The sequence below is a fragment of the Apus apus genome, chromosome 7, assembly GCF_020740795.1.
Source record: "Apus apus isolate bApuApu2 chromosome 7, bApuApu2.pri.cur, whole genome shotgun sequence".
Taxonomy (NCBI): Eukaryota; Metazoa; Chordata; class Aves; order Apodiformes; family Apodidae; genus Apus; species Apus apus.
In genome coordinates this window covers 23686646-23708823 of record NC_067288.1, presented here as the reverse complement: position 1 = coordinate 23708823, position 22178 = coordinate 23686646, and the positions used below count along the sequence as shown (strand labels likewise).

The 22178-nt window shown below is 40.5% G+C and overlaps 1 protein-coding gene and 1 non-coding gene across 10 annotated transcripts in view; both read left to right on the top strand.

Annotated features, from left to right (window-relative positions):
* The first annotated feature begins 1481 nt into the window (after window positions 1–1481).
* SPATA6 (spermatogenesis associated 6) overlaps window positions 1482–22178 on the top strand; it is a 59988-nt gene continuing 39291 nt past the window's right edge. For 7 of the 9 annotated variants that reach the window (XR_007890032.1, XR_007890029.1, XR_007890031.1 and 4 more), the window contains exons 1-7: window positions 1483–1773; window positions 7362–7499; window positions 9026–9074; window positions 9940–9981; window positions 11301–11425; window positions 17972–18052; window positions 20339–20617. Coding sequence is in view for 2 of the 9 variants with exons in the window: in XM_051624851.1 (XP_051480811.1) it covers window positions 1726–1773; window positions 7362–7499; window positions 9026–9074; window positions 9940–9981; window positions 11301–11425; window positions 17972–18052; window positions 20339–20617 (762 nt within the window). In the remaining 7 variants the exon portion in view is untranslated. Of the gene's footprint in view, window positions 1774–7361; window positions 7500–9025; window positions 9075–9939; window positions 9982–11300; window positions 11426–17971; window positions 18053–20338; window positions 20618–22178 lie in introns of all 9 variants that reach the window. The other 2 variants (XR_007890033.1, XM_051624852.1) reach the window with 2 other exon arrangements.
* On the top strand, window positions 15086–15157 carry TRNAC-GCA (transfer RNA cysteine (anticodon GCA)). Its single transcript has one exon. It is a non-coding gene; the product is annotated as a tRNA-Cys (tRNA).

Sequence of the window (22178 nt, the reverse complement as noted above, 5' to 3'; positions counted from 1 at the left end):
TTGCTCAGGAAAAAAAAAAAAGAGACAGGTCTTACAAAAGTCACATTAATGAAAACAAGGTAATTTATTTATTTTAGAAGATTTAAATCTATAGAAGGATTAAATATTACTACTAATAGTTAATACTATGACTGTCTGTACTGATATATTACTCTTTACACAGTTTTTTTTCCAAAAAAAACCTAGTATCAAACATGTTGAGATTGCTGATTCTTAAGTGTTCAAGACCAGGTTGGACAGGGCTTGGAGCAACCTGGTCTAGTGGGAGGTCTCCCTGCCAACAGGGGGTTGAGAAGCAGATGATCTTTAAGGTCCCTTCCCAGCCAAACTATTCCATGATTTTTCCCGGATTACTTAGCACTAGCTCTTTAGATCACTCTGCATGACTTTTCTTTGAAATTGTCAAATAAAAATAATGAAAGCCATGGGATGCATCTGAGCCACTTCTTTCAGAGGCAATAAAAAATACTCAGTTTCTTCCCCTCTCTACAGCTGCACTTGTGAATTTGGAAAGAGTATTGAAAGGCTTAAAGCCCCTTACAGTCTGAGGCTGAAACTAATTGCAGTTGCCAAAAAACAAAGCCAGACTCTTTTGGTATTAAATGTCATTTTAAATACTCTTGGGAACAATTTCGCAGCAGAGAACTTGGGGAATACCACTGATATGGTCTTAACGGTGACCAAGATTAGTGGCATAAATTTTGTCTAGTAATCAAATAAAGTGGGCCAGAAAGGCAGTTGCAGGTATGTGTGGATACAAGTCTCTGAAGATGGGACTAGTCAGAACACACCACACTCCATTCTGTCTCACCCACAGAGGACTCCAGACCAATTTGTTAAGGGAGCCAAAAGGGCCCAGATGTCTGCAACAGGACATCGTCAAAATCCAAGTGTCCAGCAAAAGGAAGAAAAGAAAGCAGAAGACAACAGGAAGCATGGAAATAACTGACTTTTAGCTAGTAAGCCCAGGCGCTGTGTGTACCTTCACTGCTCTGCCCCTTTTCCAAAGTTAAGGCCGAAGGTCTGGGAAACACTGTGGAAATTGACATTTCTCTGCTTCCTGCGTCCCTCTGGACGCCCCACAGCTGCTCCCTGCTCGTGTGTGGCCCGATTCCTCGCCCCGGGCCAGCCTCTGGCTTCTGCACCAGCAATCGCCCTCTTAACACGGCACCCACCGCTGAGCCTGCCTGTCCTGACACACCCAAGCAGCTCAGCGCCACGCGTCTCCGTAGGAAGCGCGGGAAGGCGGGCGGCAGCACCTGCGCAGACGGTGTGGATGAGCAGGGGCGAGGGCTGAGCCCGGGGGGGCTGAGCCCGGGGGGGCTGAGCCCGGAGGGGCCCCGGGGCTGAGCGGGAGGGCCCGGCCTGAGGGAACGGGCATGCGCGCCGCGCAAGGCACTGTGGGAGCGATGGTGGCGGTGAGCCCGCGGGCGCAGGGCATTGTGGGAAGGAGGAGGACTCGTGCCGGAGGGGCCGGGCGGACCGGCAGCCCGAGGGACGGGAGGCGGGCCCGGCCCGGCCCGGGGCTGCGGGAGGGGAGGCGGGCCGGGCCCGGCCGCCGCTCGCCCACAGCCTCCTCCCCTCACGCCGCGGTCCGCCCCGCCGGGGAGGGTTGTTGTGCGCATGCGCGGCGGGCCCGCCCGCTCTTCCCCGGCGCGGGGCCGGAAGCCCCGGTTGCCGTGACGACGGCGTCGCTGCCGCGGCCCCGGCCCGGCCCGGCCGCCCATGCCGCGGAAAGCGCTGCTCTGCGTCCTGCAGCTGGACCTCCGCTCGGTGAGTGCCCGGAACGCCGGCCCCACCGCCCTCAGCGGGGCGCGGCGGGCGGGCCGCAGGCTGGGGGAGAAGCCGCGGTTTGACCTTCCGGCGCCGCTTCCCGCCCGCTTCCCCCGCTCAGCCACCGCCCCGTTCTGCCGGCCCCAGAGCACTTCTGGGCAGCTGGTTCGTGTTGCTGGTTCTACCCCTTCCGTGTTCGCGCCCCGCGGCAGCCGGTCCCGTTACCCGGCGGTGTTGGCAGCAGCCGTGCTGCTCCACAGCTCTCGCGTCCCGTGGAGAAAGTCTTCTATAAGAGACAGTTATTCTGGTGAAGCTGTGAGAAAGGCACTCTTGAAAAAAAAAACCAAACCAAAACAACAGTAAAAGAATTCCCGGGAAAGCGCAGCTTGTACGTGGCACGTGCTCCCCTGTGAAGGATGAGGTCCTGTCCGGGCAGGAGGTGGCCCTGGGCAGCTCTGGGGGGTGCTTGGGGAGGGTCGAGGTCAGTCAGGAGGTGTCAGAGTGGAGAGGTTTCACATTCATCATGTTGGGACCGTTCCCTGTATAAAGTCTGCAAAGTTTTCTGCTTGTGTACAAGGTGGGAGGAAAGCAGGAGGCTCCTGGGGACTTTGAAAAAGCGGCTGAGTTAGGCAGTGCTCTGTTACTCTGGAGCTGGTGGCTTCACAGGACCTGGTCGCTGTAAGCCAGAAGTTAGGCCTCCTCACACAGCAAGTGCTGTTGGAATACTTGCTGCTGGAAGAAGAAAACCTGAGCTGCCATCCAGAAAATTCAAGTGCAGATCCAGAAAGTACACACTGGGAAATGGACCCAGTATTCCTGCGTGTTTAACCATCTTTGTTCCCAAACTTGTGTGGCTGCTCTAAAATAGAGCTGTGATTGTCTACAGGTGCATGGTGAGGGCATCACCCTCATGGTGTTGCTCTGCTGTCTCACAGTTGGTGTTCGTAATGCAAAGGCCCACTTGGTTCTTGGAAAGGAGCAGATGTGCTTTTCTGTTCTACTGTTGTGAACTATTCCTGTGCCAGGAAAGAGTACAGGAAAAGTGTTGCCCCAGGGTCAGGCTTATTCAGTTGTGGGGTATTTTATATTCACCCTGCTCTCAAGGCTACAAATAACAGTGGAAAGAAAGGGACAGAACAGAAACCTGCACAGGTCGAGTGCCTCTTTCAGCACATATCGCTGCTATGCTACATCATTTCTCTCAGATAACCCTTTTTGATAAGTGTATTTAGGCTTGTTTTGAACCGCTTGTTCTGCCTTTTCTTTGTTCCTCTTGGAACCTGCTTTGACGTTTCATTTCTGTGATTGTTTGAAAACTTTCCAGCCTAAATTTCCTTCTGGCTACTCGATGACCTACTCTCACACAAATGTCAACAGTGGCCTTTCACTTAAGTCATTTTTTTTGCATCCTTGATGTTTGCTCCTCTTGATGTATTTTTTGGGCAGCACTCTTGTCATTTCACCATTCATCTTTCTCAGCTAATGAGATCTGGGGGTTTTGGTAGCATTTTGTGTCATAGGCTCACCAGTCTTCTGATCATGTGAACGATGAGTGCTGCTCTTCCACTTTGAATTTGCACTGATCAGGATCAGAACTGAACTGAACCTTCCAAATGTGGTCTTGCTGTTCCCTTAGATGCTGTTAGGGGGGGAAAAAAGGTCCAAAATTTCTCTATTTCTTAATCTCTTCACAGCTGCACTGCAGTTATGCTGTCATTTAGTAATAAAATTATCATCTTCCCCTCAGCCAGCTTTGAAGGTTAGCCCCTCAGTGAAAGCAGATACTGTTGTCAATACACAGTAGGTGCATCTCATTTCTGTTACTGTGATTCTGCAAACATTTTTTTTTTTCTAAATCTTTTTCTTCACCTCTGATGATTTCTGAATTTTAATTGGAGAAACTTCTTGAGAATGCTCTGACTTCTTGTGTTAGGGTCGTTAACAATATTAAAAGACTTGGATCCCAGAATATATAAAGGATTGTTTTTAACAGTACCTCACAGGTTGATGCCTCCCAGTTTTGCGTATTGTTTGCATGTCCTTTGGCCAGTTCCATACCAACTTAGGACTTTCTTACTAACTCCCACCTTCTGTATCATAAGTAATAATTTCTCATGTGGCATCATATGCTGTAACTGATGTCCAGATGAATTAGATATCCTTTGTCCAGAGAAACAGGCTTTGAAGAAAATGTCAGGTTTTTTGCTTGACTGATCTATTTTTATGCTGGGCTTTTTTTATAGTCATGTTTTCCTCCATATCCTTTATTCTTTACTGCTTCCTATTTAAGTATTCTGATTGGTGAGGTTATAATTTTTCAGAGCTCATTTTCCACCTCATGTGGGGTTTGTGTTTGTTATTTTTCAGCAGATGATACTATCCTGGTGTTGATAACATAGCTTTTAGTTCAATATATATGCAGCAAAAAAAATTCTTTCAGAACCTGAGCTGAAGATGATTCATTCTCCCTGTGACTCCTTGGTCCAGGCCTAATACATATCAGGCAATTTCAGTTTCTGTAATTCCATTCTTTAAGTTGTTTTTTTCCTCATGTACAAAGTGTCATTAAAGCAAGGCAAAACAGTCAGTTGCATTTGGGATGTACATTTGTTAGTTTTTGCATCCTGGTTAATTTTTGCTACATCCACTTGTTTTCTTCTTCTTTGCTTTATTTCTGGCTAGAGCCGTGTCCAAATTCCTGATTCTTCTTCCTGCTCTTTTACACTGCTCTGCATATTTCTCAACCCTCTTTGAAACCAATCCACTGATGTCTGAAGTTCTGCTCTCTTTGGTTTTCCCTTGCTCTAGGAGACAAATGGATTTTGCTCCTTTTGGACTTAATGAAATTCCAAGGTCTTTTCTGATTTAAGTCCTCGAGTGCTTTGGTTTAATTCACTTCTAGTTGTCTCCATTTCTGAAAGGCTGCCATTCTAAAATGGGAAGCCTTGGTTGAAGACTGTACTTCGTTTATCCTGCTATTAATTTAAGTTTAATAATTCATGATCACTCAGACTGAGATTTCATTGTTATTTGTTTTTTTGAGACTGATTTTGGTGCCTGCCTCTGCTGTTGGCATTTAGATTGTTCATGTAGTAGCAGAATGAAGTTCACATTTTTCTTCATGTCATCGCTACACGGAGAATTCACAAATGTGGCAGTGAAGGCAGGTAAAGCTTTAAGCCCTGAAATGAATTAATAGTCCTGTGGATTAGTGCCAGGTAAGGAAACTAAAATGGCATCTCTTCGTACTGAGATTATTTTTGCAGCTCTAAGTCCAAAATGCTATTCTGTCTAGAAGCTTGCACTTGGCAGACGTTAATACTGTCCATTGCCCTTCAGAGGAAGCTCTTCTTGTTTTGATGGTAATTGACAATTACAGGGATTTTTCAAGGCCTGCCTTTTTTTATGGGTTACATATGCAGCTATGGTTTTAGGACTGAGTGTAACAAACAAATGCAGTAGAGGTCGTGGATCAGTAAAATTCTGTTCCTTTCTGTTAGACGAATTCAGGGATTCCTTCATGGCTGTTTGTGATGTCTGGACAACACCAGTACCAGGGCTGGTACATGTTTTCCATCCTCCTGGAACTGCAGCAGAGGAGTCCAGGGTAACACTGTCCTAGAGATTCATCATAGTTCTGGTTGGTTGTGAGATCAGTTAATTGCAGCATTGATACCCCTCTTCCTTAGCTGATCCATAGATAATATTATTCCAGTCTTTAAAATGGTCCCTCATCCTGCCTCAACATTTTGCAATCAGATGAGAGCTTCAGTTTGTCTCCTCAGTGTTACGCAGTTCCATGCATCACATACTACAAAACAGATTTAAGGAACTGCAGATTTACCTGTGTCAGTTATTTTTTGGAGCTGGTTTAAAGTTACATAAACGTGTAGATTTGGTGTTCCAGCCCAGGCAATGAATTGTGCAGTTTATCTCTAGAGCAGCAGAAGCTCAAGTTTCTACATGTGCTGTCTTGCCCCACATGCTGATTTGTAAGAATTTTTCGTTTTAGAGGGTAGCCAGAATAAGTGGCAGCTGTTGTTTGCAGTTTTGCCTTCTCTGAAGTCTTCAAACCTCTCACTTTTCATCTCAATAAAGAGACAAATATTGGTTGCCTTCTCTAAGGTGAAAGGCACAAAACCCCAGCTAAAAATTATTGTACAATCTGGAAAAATGTCAAGAAGAAAAGCGAGAACTAATTTAATATGACTTGTAGTATATAGTTTGGGGGATCTTGCCTTGTATGAATGAAGTCTGTCTCTTTCACTCACTCCTATTCACACTTGCAACTGCACAAATGTCATATAAGCTGTTGAATTCTTGACAGTCTGTTTCAATTGAGATACCTATTCTCACACTTTTCTTGCAGATTCAAAGTCTTACTTTACATGGAGAGAACCCCCCCCTTTTTTTTTTCTTATTCTTGAATATTTATGAGTAGAAGCACTATTTTTTAGTTTATACTGTGTCTATAATCTGTTACACATTGATTTCTTTCACCTAAAGCTCTTTTTCAGCTCTTTATATAGTTTTCTTTTAGATCCAGTTAGGATTTTTCAAGTAAAACGTTCATTTGGGAGTAGGAGACTGTAACTAAAGCACTTATTTTAATTCCTGTCACTCTCCTCTGTCTTTCTACCTGGCAATTGAAAGTCTGAACACTTTCTCCAGTAACCTTATGTTGGAAGAGACAAGCTTATATTTATTATACTGCGATAAAAAGTGAGCAGCAGAACTGAAGTGAAAGGTGCCAATTCTCTCTCTCTGGGTAACATTATAAAACCATGTGGCTTGGAGAAAATAGCAAATAGTTTTGCAATGAGTCGTGTACAGCCTTGCAGTGAAAACACAAGCATGTCTGATGAATCAAAGCTTTAAAAACATACCGACCCCTTAAGAATTGTCCAGGGAAAGTTGAGGGATTAGCATCAGAATCTGGCAGCCTAATAAGGAGCCTTCCCTGCCTTGAATACTCTCCAACATGGCCAGACTTCTCAGATAAAACTTTTGTGTACCATGTGTCTTAACAAGAGTGGAACAACAGTTGCTTTTTCTCATTTGCATTAGAACACAAAGTTAATGTATTTTTTGCAAATAAACTTGCCCTTTTTGGTGGCTGGACTGAGGAGGGAAACCTAAGGATGTATATTTACCAGCTTTGTTTTCTCTGTGGCTAGGCTAAAATTTTGATGGATATTTGTGTCTTAACATCATGTAGACATCATTCTACATGACTCTTCATATAGAACCTCATGTGGCCCTTGATGCTTAACTCGTATAGTCAGTGCATGCCTATAACTGCATTAACCTGGGACTGGGATACTGGATTTCAGTTTTGGTTGAAGACAATGGAGTATGTTTACTTACAGTATTTGGTTCTGATTCTTCTTAAATGGTGACTATTTTTTCTGAGTCAGTCTGTACAAGCAGAATTGCTTTAGAAACGAATTTTTGTCACTCTAATCTGTGATAATCTGACGCTCAGAAATCAACCATTTCAGCCTTGATAATTTCATTTCTATCTTCAAAACAGCTATTACTTCTATAACTAAAGTTCATTTTATTTAATGAATGTGTTATTCTTCCAGGTAACTTGCCCTGGAGTGGTTTTGAAAGGCAGAGAGGAACTTTATCTCAGTGTTTCTGTACTTGGGCAGTACAAAAAGACTCAACATGTCCCTGCAGCCTTTCCACTCTTCTTTCAAGAAAAACTAGTATTTGAAAAGGTAAGATAATGTCAAGAGCTAATAGAAACCAAAGAAAACCTGTCCCAAATGCCAAAAACCTCACTGCACAACTCCTGAGCACAAGTAATCACACTGAGGATTGCTCACTTCTGCTTCTCTACAGCACAAAGGAGGTGTGTGCCTGTTATGGTGACTCAAAATTATGCATACTGAAGATTATAATATACAATGAGGCTTTTTAGGTGTTTATTCATTCTTTTGTGAACTGTCCCTTTTCAGTGTCTGTTTTTCTGGCTTGGAAGGAACTGAATGTTGTTGTTCTAAAAACTATGGCAAGATGAAGAACAAAGACTGTAAGATGTAGGAGAGCTAGCTTAATTTAGTAGAAGGACAGAATAGCAGCTCAAGCCTTTTTGGTGACATCTTTCTGCCTTTGAGATTATTTTTTTTTCATGGTTTGACACCAGAATCCCCAGGTTGGTACTCTAGCTTTATAATTTGTAGTTGTTTATCACATATGCTGAGTCCCTACTACCTTCATTATTAGTACCACAGGGATAATGAAACATAGTATCTTACAGATACGATCTGGCTTCTTGACTACCTATGAATAATATTACTTTGCCCTTTCTAGTTCTTTTCCTTTTAGCATCCCCCAGCAGTTTGAAAACCAGACTGAGTAAACATCAGTGATGCTCTGGTGATGGGAGTAAGATACAAACAGTGATAATTTCACCAGCTACTGAAGAGTAAAAAAGACCACAGTTTTTTAAAGACAATCATACCACAAACTACTTAAGGGAAATGTACTGATTTCAGTGTAATGTAGAGGAACTCCAAGACACCAGGATATATCTGCTTACAGAAGAGGTGAATAAGAAAGCTGAAAATACCTGTCTTCTTACAAATAGGTATTAAATAGAGCTAGATACTTGTGGAGCAGCATTGCTTTGGTATTTTTTAGTGTTTGGTACCTCCAACAGCAAAGTCATCTACACCCCTCTGCTGAGACTTCTGTAGAGAATTAGGGGGAAGTCTGTTAACCTGCTGAATATCCAGTGCAACATCCCACTCTGTTCCTTGCCATCTATTCACATGGAATTCAGGTTAAAAAATTCAGGTTACAAGTCCTGAACAGGACTTTGTACACAAGTAGTCACTTCCATCCAAGTGAAGCTTAAAGCATTACTAATATATTAAAGAATATATTCTTCATCTATAAGAATTCTAGTCGATTCGGCCATTTGTCTTTCTTGTAACTTTCTCAGACAATACTTATCTCTCTGTTTCAACTCTTCACAACACCTCCTAGTTTAAATATGGAGAGGTAACACTGAATGGCTAGAAAGCATATTACAAGAGCTGCTGGTTTTCAATGAATTTGATCGTGTGCCAAATTATATTTTCAGTTTCCTTTCTTTTTCAAGTGGGGATAGGACGCCTGGCAGCCATCTAAAGCAAGGGAAAATATTGGGTTTTTTTATTTTTTTACCTTCTCTTTCCTCAGAGGTGCATCTGATCACTTTGACTGTGCCATTATTGTTATTTCTTAATTTCTTTTCCAGGCATTTCCTGAGGTAGTTGATCCTGGTGATCTCGTGGAGTTACTGGAACGTAGGTTCTGCTTTTTATGTATACTATGTTGTTTGAATTACTGTCATGCATGTATGGGCTCTAAAGATTTTTTGGATGTTCAAAGTATGAGATAATTTTTCTGTCAGGAGCCTGTTCTCTGAAAAACCAGTGGGTAACCATTGTAGTGTATCATGTGCTTAAATAGGTAGGACTCTAGCACTGGTGGGTTTTCAGAATAGACTATTCCTTGTCAGTGCAAGCAGAGGGTTTTTTGCTGTCTCTTGTTGCTAGTAACTTACCCAAAATACTGTTAACTAACAAAATGCCTCTAGAAATGTATGCTACATGCTCTAGAAGAGGAAAAGTTTAAAAAGTTATAATTAATGGAAAATCCAACTGGTTATCCATATAGGTAATGGCTGCCTTTAGCGGATCATTTGTTTGATTTACTTTCAAATAATAAAGGCATAAATTTTCTATTTTTGTAAAAATATTCATTTTTTTAAGAAAATCTTATGTCTTGCCACATGTGAAGCATCATAAATTGTAGCAAGACAACACTGACTCTGAACTCAGACTCCAGGAATATGTTCCCTCCAACTGGGAGCTATCTGAAGAAGAGTTGAAACTCACATCACCTTCTTTAAAAGAAGGACAGCAGATAGAACTTACCAAGTTCTAAGTAGAGTTTAGGTTTGTTATTTGTATGCTGCTAATGTCACTGTGTTTATCTGTGATATTCAAAATGTTCTGAGTTTTCTCTTATTGCTGTAGCTATGTAGTGTAGCTACATACAGTGCTATGAAGCTTAAATCCATGAGCCTTTGTTCTTGTGTTTTGACTAGCAGAATTACTTTCCATTTTAGTTTTTCTAACTCATTACAAAACTTTTTTTCCTTTCTAGTTGACACAGCAGTACTTGAACTAATACAGCTCGTTCCTCCAGGTATTGTATGAGTCTCTTTATAAATTATGCACTCCAGAAGGTGAATTTCCATGAGGATGTTGCCCATTACAGCACAATCACTTTTTCCAACACACAAACAACATAAAAAGCTCTTCAACAAATAGTCCTCTGAATATAAAATGTTAATAGATCAAGAGGATCTCGTGCCTAAAAGAGAAGAATAACTGAATATTGAAATGTACCACACTAAGGCTTAGGAAAGTGATAATATTTTAAAAATGGAAAATAAACTGAAATCATCCAGTGCACAGTTATTAACTGCATCACAATTCACTTGCAAAGTGGCTGTCTGTGAAATTTCAGAGTGCATAGTCCTGTTCTCAGCATGACACTTTTTTCCCTTCCATTTTAATGGTGACCATTGGGAAAACTCTTATCCTCACTGCAAGTATTACAGGTCTCTTGGGATATGTGAAGATAATAAATAGCAATTTGTCATACTTCTGTTATTGGTTTGTGTGATTATAGAAATCTATTTTAATGAAATTCAAGTGTTCCCATGAATAATGTAAATTTGCATTTTATTGGAAATAAAGTCAAGTTTTACAGAGGACTCGTTTGGAAACTGTGGTATTAAAAGCACTCACTGTCATTTGTCCTTAGTACTTCCAAGGAAATGATTGCTTCTCTCAGGTGACTCACCAGACTCTTCACTTGAAGGAATTTACTGCATGTGGATTTTTGTTGTGGGAGGGTAAAATATCTTGGATAAAGATTTTTATTTCAGGAGTTGGAGGCAGATATGATACAAGATTACTGCAATAGTACAATTTAAGGTTTTCCCCTAAAGAAGATAATAGATTTATTTTTTCTTAAAGTAGCAAACCAGGATAGTGAGAAAAATCTTGAGATAATGATTTTGATGTTTGTGTTTCTTTCCTACTACTATGCCTATTCTTACTACTGCTATTACTATTCTGTAATATAGAATGAAACAGTTTTTCATAAGGGGTTGGCTGACAAAAAATACTGATTTCTTCTTTGGCATGGAAGGAAAAGAAAGAGAAACCACTGAAGAATCGGCAAGAGAAAACATTATAAATCTCTTTAAAAAGATTGTGTTAACTGTTTCATAATTTTTTTACAATAATACTGCAAACATACTTTCAGAGTAGATTCTACACATTTCTGCTGCTGATTTAACTTGATGAGGTTATCTCCTACTGTAATGGGAGTTTTAGAGGCTGTTAATTTGTAAAGATCAACATTTATCTTCATTTCAATGTGGCCTTGTGTGTGGTGTCTGTACTACGTGACGCTGTCTATTTTCCTGCTCAAGTATGTATTTTCTTTTTTAGTAGGAAAAATTCTAGCTACATATGAAGAAAATACAAGAGATTTCCTGTTCCCTGACCCTAAGCTTACCCGTGGGCACCGTGGTGTAGATCGTGAGATTTTAATGAAGAGGTCGTCTTCTTTTGCAGTGAGTGAATATCTGTGGGTTGTATTTATGGCACAGTGTGTTTCACTGAAGAAACCCCTTGAACTGCTTGAGATGAAAAGCGGTTGCTTCTGACAGATTTGGCCATTTCAGGTGTTGAAATGTACTAATCCACAATTGAACTTTTAGTAAAGGTTTAATCTTTGTTCAAGATGCTTCGAGAAATTGTTTAACGCGAAGGAGGGAGTTAGCAGTTGGTTTGCAGCACAGCACCGCACCTCGGCTTCCGGTCATTTTCATCTGTGGTGCAGCTGAGAGTTGAAGGGATGGAGGAGAAGGAGGTTTCATATCAGCTTCACACTTCTCCACAGATAAAGCCTGTGACCCTCCCTCCTCAGTCTCTCTTTGAAACGTTATGGTTTGGACCGTTTTTGGTACTGTTTAGGACAATGACAGTACAAATTTCTATTGCTATGCCGTCTGACCTGTGGGCCTCCCTGAGGTGCAAGATCACCACTGAAATAGGATGTGATTTGAAATTTAGCTTAGTGCTATGTGATTGTTTTTCAGTTCTAAAGCCTGTTTCTTAAGGTCTGCTCAGGCCATTCACACAAACTTGCCTTTTCGGCAGTTTCAAAAAGCTGTGATAAAGGATAACTAATTAGCAGAATGCATGTGATGAATTAATGTTAATTTTCTGGAGATAAGGGCTGCAGAGCCCTTACCAGAGCCTCTGCTCTGCTCTGGTGAGACCCCACCTGGAATACTGTGTACAGTTCTGGTGCCCTCAGCACAAGAAAGATACAGACCTGTTGGAGAGGGTCCAGAGAAGGCCCACCAAGATGATCAAAGGCCTGGAGCACCTCTGCTATGAAGACAGGCTGAGAGAGTTGAGGCTGTTCAGCCTAGAGAAGAGAAAGCTCCAGGGAGACCTTATAGGGGCCTTCCAGTACTTGAAAGGGGCCTACAGGAAAGCTGGGCTGGGGCTTTTCATCAGAGAAGACAGTGATAGGACAAGGGATAATGGTTTTAAACTGAGAGAGGGGAGATTTAGGTTGGATATTAGGAAGAAATTCTTCCCTGTAAGGGTGGTGAGGAACTGGAATGGGTTGTCAAGGGAGGTTGTTGATGCCCCATCCCTGAAGGTTTTTAAGGCCAGGTTGGACGAGGTTTTGTGCAACCTGATCTAGTGGTAGAGCTCCCTGCTCATGGCAGGGGGGTTGGAACTTGATGATCTCTGAGGTCCCTTCCAACCTTAATGATTCTATGATTCTCAGTACACGGTAAATGACAATGAATTTATCTCGCACTGCCCTTTCATAGAGTTGAGCTGTTGAATCTTAGGTGTCAGTGGAGTAACTCACAAAGGCACTTTTAAGATGATGGTCATGATGTAGGAGATGTGTTTTGGGGCTTGTTTGGTTTGTCTCATTTGGGTTAAAGTGAAGTGACAGGACATTTGCATTGGGAAGACAGGTACTCAGTTGTCCATTGGGATTGGATTAAAAACACATGGCAGGAGGGAAATGCTGATTAAAGGTAATTGTTATCTTTTACTTGGTATCATCTTTCTGTTGCAACCTGGAAATTGCCCAGTCACTTGCAATTAGAACTTCTAATTTGGTGTCTAATGCTGTGTTACATTTGAATGAATTAAAGCTGGGATTTTTTTGATGCAAGATCTGTGATTCTGCAGCAGCTTAACTTGTCCCTGCAAAAATAGCCATTATTTTTTGTCCATAGCATCTCTTAGGTATGGCTTATTCTGTGCATGTTAGTGGTGGCTCAAGGGAGGGGGTGGGACTGGATAGCTTTCATATTACTTGCAGAACAGGTACTTTTCTGATGTTGAGAAATATTAGAGAGGAAGGGAGTAATAAATGAGGTGGCATTAGCAAAATGGTTTCAGTTTTTTTGTAAATGCAATATAATGAGTCTTTGTAGAAGCAGAGCCACTAGATAAGTTGAGGGTTTTTTTGTTTTGGGTTTTTAATACAAAAATTACATATTTTCCTAATAAAGAGAAGGTGCCATAATTTCTGAGCTGTGAGAAGATGTGATCCAAGTAATTGGGATGTGTAGCTGAAATTATGACACTGTTGTAGCTTTAAAAAGTTGACTGATGTAAGACAGAAATGTACTTCCATGTCCTTGGGAACAGTGTCAATGAAATCCATGTTTGCCCTGAAACAAGGACTGCAGAAGCATCTGTTGCTCTGTTCCATATCCATTGCAGAACAGCAATTTAAGAAAGGATTCTGGCATACTGACCCCATTTTTAGGAATAATAAAGAGGCTGTGTTTAATGGAATTGGAGGGAGACTCCCAAACAGAATTTGTGGTTCCTCTCCTTGCTTGCCAAATGAGGTAGCTGATTTTTATGTCCAATAGAAACAAAGTCTCAAATGTCTCCATCTTCTAGTGTTCCCTAAGCTTTACTGGCAAGTATCTTTTGCTAATTCAGTCAGCACCAAGGGCTGAATGTGGTTGCTAAGCCAGAGGGAAAGGGTTAAACAAGGTCTTGAGAACCCTCACATTATTCCTGTGCTACTGAAGCCATGTTCTTCCCACTTGAAAAGTTATTTATAGCTAGCTGAGATGTTGAGTATTTTTGACTGACAGCTGTGCTTCAGGGGCACTTTGATTCCCAATAAATTTGTCTTCTATTAAAAAAATAAAGGTAGCAACAGCAGGGTTACTCTTGTGGAGTTCAGATAGGCAGTGACAAGCAGTGTCTGATTAACACTGTTAATCTGCCAGTTGGAAGGAATCCCAAGTTGAGAGGATCAGAACTCCTCCAGAAATCTGGCACTTGGCTGATAATGTCTCTGGCTAAATATCTTCTGAGGCTTGCGAGCACAATACACGGACAAGACGTGCCTCGAGTTATCTCTCCTGGTCCAGTGTTACCCAGCTGAGGCTTTTGCTGGCTCTTCTATATTTCTTTTGCCTTCCAGAATATGTTTAAGCCTTGACTGGTGGTGACTTCTTACAGAATTTCTTATCTCCATTCCCCACCTTCATGCAGTATTTGCTGTGTTACTTAAAACAGTTTCTTTTTTGTTATATTGTCTTTCATTAGCATACCAAGACCTTCTATTTTATTCATACATACTTTTTTAAGCTACTGACTTGTCTATGTGCTCCTTACACTCAAAAGCACATATTAGACTTGTTTTCTAACTTGAGTTCCTCTAAATATGAACCACCTTTACACTTTCTTCTGTGATCAAATTAATATCATGTCCAAGTCACATCTGTTTAATGACTGGTTCAGAAGGACTGACAAGCCTGCTCAGGGCTGCAGATGCCACTAAACTGGTGGTAAAGGAGTAGATCCCAACAGCTTTTTGACTGGACTTTCACTTACGATATGTTTGGGGCTGTACAGCCATCTTTATATATCTTGAGTATCCTTCAGCAATCTCTAGCTTGGGACCTACAGAGAACAGAGCTACTCCTCTGGTGGCTTTTGGCCGATAAGTTACTTTTGACATATCCATGCTTGAGTATTTGAGTGCCATTCCATGTTCCCTCCCCATAAACCACTGAGGAAACCATGGGTTTGCTTGACTTTTTAGCTATCAGTATTTAACAATTCTGTAATCAGTCTGTAAGAGCAATAGGTGCTCCATTATTATTTTTTATAGAAGACTTACTCATTCTGATGTGTCCTCTTTTAAAGGGTTGTTGCCAGCAGGTGGGGGTATAGCTCAGTGGTAGAGCATTTGACTGCAGATCAAGAGGTCCCCAGTTCAAATCTGGGTGCCCCCTCATTTTTTTATTTTTTTTTTCGATATATCCACTCACTACCATTCTCTTTAGCCCAGTCAGTGACAAGACTGTTTTTGAAATGAGTCCCATTGTCTGACTCAATTCTTTGTGGAGTACCGTGTCTCCACAAGACTTGCTTCTCAAGGCCCAGGGTAGTATTCCTGGCTGTGACATGAGGCACAGGATAGGTTTCCCACCATCCTGTACTTGTTTCCACCCTTGTAAGCACATAGCGCTTACCCTGGCAGGTCTGAGGCAGTGTGATGTAGTCAATTTGCCAGGCCTCTCCATACCTGTACTTGGACCACCTCCCCTCATACCACAAAGGTTTCAATCGCTTTGCCTGCTTAATTACAGCCCACGTCTCACAGTTGTGGATCACCTGTGCAACAGTGTCCGTGGTTAAGTCCACCCCTCGATCACGAGCCCGTTTGTGTGTTGCATCTCTGCCCTGAGGACCTGAAGTGTCATGGGCCCATCGAGCCAGAAAGAGGTCACCCTTATGTTCCTAGTCTAAGTCTATTTGGAACACTTGAGCAGCCTCATCTGCTCGTTGGTTCTGTCGATGTTCAGTTTTCAATCCGTCAGGAAATTCAGCAGAGCCGTTGCCCATTGCTATCTGAGAGATTCCTCCCATCAGAGATGGAATTTTGAATACTCCCAATTAATGAAAAGTTATAATCTGGGCTTAAAATCAAGCCCCACGTTGGGCGCCAATAAATTGTTGTCACCTTTTGACTCAGATCTGACAACAATGCTCTCGATCCCCTCCCCCTCCCACCCAGGTAGGGAAGGAGAGAGAGAAAAAGAGAGAGACTTGGCTGGATTGAAAACTAAACTACACAGCTTTAATTAAACACTAATGATACAAGAAAATACATACAATTATGTACAAATATGTTCAGGTATGTGCAAAAACCTCTTGCCTCCCCCAACCCCCAGCAACTCCCACAGCATCTCCTGAGCTGGGAAGAGTCCTGAGAAATCCCGGAGCTGCTGGAGAGAGCAGAGAGTGATGAGGGTCAGGAGAGCTCGAGCCTGGGGGTCAATGGTGATGGATGGACGGAGTCCTCCCCGGACGCCGGCCATGGACGGAAGAGAAGGGAAGAAGAAGCAGGAAGGAAGTTGACTTCTGTGATCTCTGACCGTCCTCTGAGCTTACGTAAATATATGGAATGGAATATCTTTGGCCAATTTTGCTGTCTGTCTAACTCAGCCTCCTACGGGGGGGTCACAGATCTCCCCGTAGTGTCTGAGGCGGCAGAGTGAAGGTGCGACCTTGAAGATCCAGCAGTTACAAAAACATTCCTCTCATATCAGCTTTAGTCGGAAGGCTCTGGGACTAGTTAAAAGAGAGCTTACTGAAGGAAAAAAAAAAAAACACAGTAAAAGGAAAATTGGCTTCATCCTGGCTCAAACCAGGACAGTCCTCTTTTAAATTGTTGATAGCACTTGACAATTTATTAATAATAAAAATTAGTTGATTGAAAACAGTCAGCTTCAAAATCTTTTATATGCCATAATTTGACTTGATTGAATCCTGGAGTCTGTTAACTGCTATAACTGAGGTTTCTTGGCTTTTTTTGTCATTTCATGTCCATAATCTAACCCAGGGCCAGATCAGATTTCTTTATGGGAAATCAGTTTGTGTTTAGGCAGGTGGTAGAGACCAGTTTGATTCAGCAGCAGACTTCACTCATGAAGTTGCTGCTAATTCCTAAGAATGTGGGGCAGAGTCACAAACAGACCAGCTCCTTTCTTGTTTCTCAGTGATTGTGTGTGTCCGTGTGCACAAATGCCCACTCACACAGGTGACTCTGGGTGTGCAACAAACTCTCTCCATGTCAAAAGAAGAGAGGGTAGAAAGTTGTAAGGACACTATTCTCTCTCTGCTACTACAGAGCTGTGTAAGATGCACATAGATGATTCCCATTTGTTGATAGAATGTGTGGCCTTTAGTTCTTTTATGTCTTTTTTGGGAGGTATCTTTTGTGTGTCATAATCTCTGCCATTGAAACCCAGTAAACTTTGCATGTGTTGGCTGATCCTAACTGATTTTAACAGGAAGCAGAGTTCTTCAAGGTGTTATGTTTCCAGGCATGACTGAAGTAAAAGAGGAGAAGTTGAACAGGAAATGTTAGCCATGTAAAGATGGAAGGACCTGCTGGCTATTAGTACATGTGTGCTGGATGACCAGGAGGCCCTGTTGGACCCCACTATCTCCAAACTGGTCAAACTACAGCTGCCTCTTCCCAGTGACATGTGAGGGGACTGAGAGGAAGGGGACCATGGTTATAGAACAATCCACAGAAATCAGACTTTGCTCTAATCATTACAGAACAAGGAGGATTCTTCATAATGATGTCACACATAAACAGTTATTGACAATTTTTTAAAATTTAAAAAAAAAAAAAAAAGGCTGGAGAATTGACACTGCTTATAAATAAGTTTCCAAAGTTATCATTAATGAAACTTCTTAGAGCATGACTGGAATTTTCACTGATGCTATATAGCATGGCATGAAAAATGTTTAAAAGTGCTTTTGATAAAGAAATGTATTGAAATAAAAGTCAGACCTTAATTGTTGTACGAAAGCAATGCAATAATCTGTAATTGAATTGTCAGAAATGCAAATGTTAGCATCTTGACATTTACCATTGCTCTTCTGTCTTTTCTAATTATCTTTATTAAAGGCTGAAATTAACAAAGGAAATGGCTGAAAATTAGGAATGGTTTGTTACATTAGGTGACATTTACTTCTTTGATACCCTTTATCTTGAGTTGGAGCTTGATCAATTTTTGTCTCTCTTCTAGGGAATTGCACCAAAATTGAGATTTTCTACAAGCTCCCTTATTACAGAAAGTCTGTTAAGCTCAGAAAGGAGTCACATACAGGTTAGCATAATTTAGTTGTTTGCAATTTAATTTCTAGATTTAATATTAATTGCCTTGGTTCCCATTTTTGTATGTGCTGCTCACTTCAAACTTTTCTCATTCTTTTGTTGTGGTTAAAGCAGTTGTCATGGGTGCTTGACAACTTGATTAAATTTTTAATCAAGTACGAGTAAAGAGTGGGTTTGGTGCATGACAGTAAATGCTGAGAGTTCCTTGAATCTGAAACAATTATCAGCTCCTATGTTCTATGATCAGCTGAAGTGTCAACCCCTGGTGTATTTGTAGGTGTGAAGATGTCTTCTCACCATTTCTTACTGACACTTAAAATTGAGGTGGGACAGCGAAAGCGAGGTGAAGTCAGAGAAAGTGCATTATAAAAATAAACCCAACTAATTTATTTGTTTTCCATAACAGTATCAGTAACAATAGTGGAAATAAAGATTTTTCTGAATAGGCTGACAGCAATATTAATCTGGAAATGCTTCTTCTGCAATGAGCAAAGTTTAAGGTGAAGCAGCTGAAGAGACAAGCACTCTGATGTGCTTGTTCATTTGGTAGCAGTCTTTGGTCTCATGGATTGGAATTGCTTGGGTTTCCTGGCACAAGCTGTTACAAGAAGTTACTCCTATGTCCTTTTTGCTAAATTCTTGAAAAAAATGGTGCAGCATCATTAAAATGGAACAGTTGTCGGGAAGGCTTTTGTGCAAAGAGGTTTGGGTGACTTTGACCTGTTTATGGCATTGCTAATTGGTTCACTGAAAGGTTACTTCTAAATTTAGCGAGCAAAATGTATTGAGATACTTAGATAAAGACTTGAACAAATCCATGAAAATTGTATTGTCAGAAAACTAACTTCTCTGAAGGTGACTTCAGTATGGGCAGTTTGATTTCAGATGTCCTCAAAAGTGTTTAGAATGTTATAAATGGCAGATGAAATTTGCACGTGTTGCACTGAAGGTCTCTTTCAGCGTTGGTGTAAGCCAGAAGCAGGGCATTATTTTTTATCTTTTATCAGATGTGAATTTGGGCCCAAGTTGACAAAAAGCCTAATTAACCATGCTGTGGTATTCAACGTTAAAACATGCTGCTGACTAAGTGGCCTGATAAGAGTTGTATCATCTTGAGTGCCTTGACCTATAAAGCTTGTAGAGTAATTGAATGCTCATTTAATGCCAGGAATTACAAAGGAATGTTAATGCATTTCCAGCAAAACTTCAGTGTTGGAAAAAGTTTCCTCGACTTGGAAATCAGTCACTGAAGAAGTTAATAGTTATTTGGAGAAGGTGTCAGGCCTGATTGTTAGGTAGGCTTTCCTGGAAACAACAAAGTCAGAACAACATCTCCCCCATCCTGTGTTGTGGGAAGGGAGGTGGAGAGGTTGGTTGTTCCTCCCCTTTTCTTTCATAGAACCATTTAGTTTGGAAAAGACCTTTAAGATCATAAAATCCAACCGTAATAGTATTGATTCCATCCCTGTGCAGGTATTTTAAAAGCAGTATCAACTTACAGCTTGACTTTTAAGGCAGTACTTGATAGTGGTGTGATTTTTATAAATTTTAGCTTCAGAATCCATATTTCAGATGTCAAGTGTCAGTTTTACAAATAAACAGCTGCTTTGCCTCTTGTTTTGCAAGTGTTCACATGATTTGAGGGGATCTTTGGAAGATGGTCTTTAAATGGTTTTTTGTTGAGTGTTTTTTGGGGGCAGGGTTGGATTTTTTTTACTAAACCTAGCTTCTTCATGGTAACTGCTAAAGAGCTAGTAAATTCACCACAATCCAATAAAATATAAATATCAGAATGTAATTATACTTTGTGTGAGGCTTTAGGTGACTCTAAGTGAACAGAATTGAATCTATTAAACAGGCTTCTACTTTATTTTAAAATATATGAATTTTAAAAGGTTGAAAAAAGTTTAAATGGATGAAAATATGCCTCAAATCTGTGTACGACCAATCCAGGTAAAGTTTGTGTTAAATCAATTTGTGACAAAATTCAATTTAATTTTTTACAGTCTCTGTACACTGTGTGAGAAAGCTAATTGGTAAGTTTGAGCCACTTAACATCTCACATGTAGTAATGTGTGTTTTAACCTCCTCCTGATTTGAGAGAAAAGGGTAAATTGTTGTTTTTCAAATTGCTGATTGATTACAGTTTATTTTGAGGGGAACTTCAGCTGACATGGCATCTATTTGTGTTAAAATGATTAGTTCCCTGTTTGCATTAGTCTCCGTCATCTTTGTTCTGCATGCTGTCAAACCAGATCATTTCTCTTTTTCGCTTTAGGGTGATATGAAAGGGGGACATCAGTCAACCCCAAATGGAAAAGTGCAAACCAAGTTACCAAAGAAAAATACTCTTTCACCTGAGAAAAGCAGGCACAGCTTAGCAACAAAGAGCTACCAGCAACCTACAATAGCTTCTAAATCCCGTTCTCCATCTCCGTACACAAAGAGACGAATGTGTGAGCTCTCACAAGAAGCTGGACAACGACTGGCCCATTTAAACCTTGGACCTTATGAATTCAGAAGAGAAACTGATAAACCCCCATTTGTAGTTAGACGGGTTTGTATTCTCTCCAAAATGCTTACAGCTTAAGCTCAGATCCAATATTGTTCTTTTGCTAAATGCGGCTCCAAAAATTCATTCAGCTCTTGGTTTAGATGAATAATTTTTCTTTCCTTAACAGTCTGTCACATAGTGATTTAAATGTGAAATTAACTAAAATAAAATCTCTTTTATCCACGTTAGTAACAGATAAAGATCAAATTCTTTAATGAATATCTTGGTTAAATTCTCTGAGGCCCCATTTCTTTTCTTCCAGCATACTAGACAGGATAATAGGTGTATAAATTCAGCTTGGAAGTAATTGATATTAGTATTAAAAATTCTTGAATAAGACTTTAAAGAAAGAGTGTCTACTTACATTATGAACACTTCCTCTTTCAACTTTTTTTATGTTGGCATGCTCTGATCTCTGCAAAACTTCCTTGCCTCAGAGCTACATCTCCAACACTGACTTAGAGTTCATAACCAGCCTAACTTCAGAACCCACATAAAGACTTTTTGCTAACCATAGGTGGAAAATTGTTCTGAAATTAGGTATTTACTTAAAGAAACTGTGTTTAAGTGTTTTACTGTAAAGGGGCCTGATTTCCTAGCCTCTTGGAGGATCATATTCTCTTTTTTTTGTTTGTTTTTTTTTCCCCCCTATTCTTTTATGATTGCAACAATGCTTTATTATTAAAGCATCACTTTGAATGTGTTTGGGCAGAGATAGGATTGTTCTGATTCTGTCTTATGACATTATGATTTGTGTACAATTCTGGACAATTGGCATGCCATTGAGATAACTTGGTGTTTAATTAGTTTGCTTCTCACTTTATCTAATTTTTTTCCAGTTTATGTACAAACGAATTAATAATATCCTGTCAAATTTTAGAATTCTTTCCCAAGTTTTTTTCTACATATAAGTACCTTTTAGAAATTTAGATTAGCCTTAATAAGTAATTAATAATTCATCAATTTACTGTTTCTCTCTCTCTCTCTTTCAGTTATTTTTCTTTTAACTCCTTTGAATCAATTCTTCTGTTACTGATCCATAGGTGAAGTTCACTGTTTAATTATAGAATCTTTAAACACTGGTTATTGATTTTGATTGCTTAGTTATGTTTGTCCAAAAAAGACAAAAGCTTGTCTCTTAATTTACCATATCCTGACTATCCTGGCCTTTGTAGGTTGAGAATGCTCCTTTTTAGGGCATCTTTACTGCTGAGGACTCCTTTGGCCTGGAGAGTTTGTGTTATATTAAGATTAAAATTAGAATATGTTAAATATAACTGTTGTAATTAAGAAGATATTCAGGTCTCTCTTGGTGAGATCTGAACTGTTTGGAATGAATATGAGATACCAGGAATTGTTTAAAGAGGCTGCAAACATTTTAGATGAAGGAGAAGCTATCTGCATTTTTATTCTTTGAACAATATTATATTCAGACTTTTCTAGACCCTTCTGGCACTGTTTTTGTTTATGCACAGTAATGCTAATAATACACATATAATAAGCAAAGTGTGTGGAAATAATTTTAAATAGTATTTAAGTAAGAATAATGTATTTCAGAAAGGAG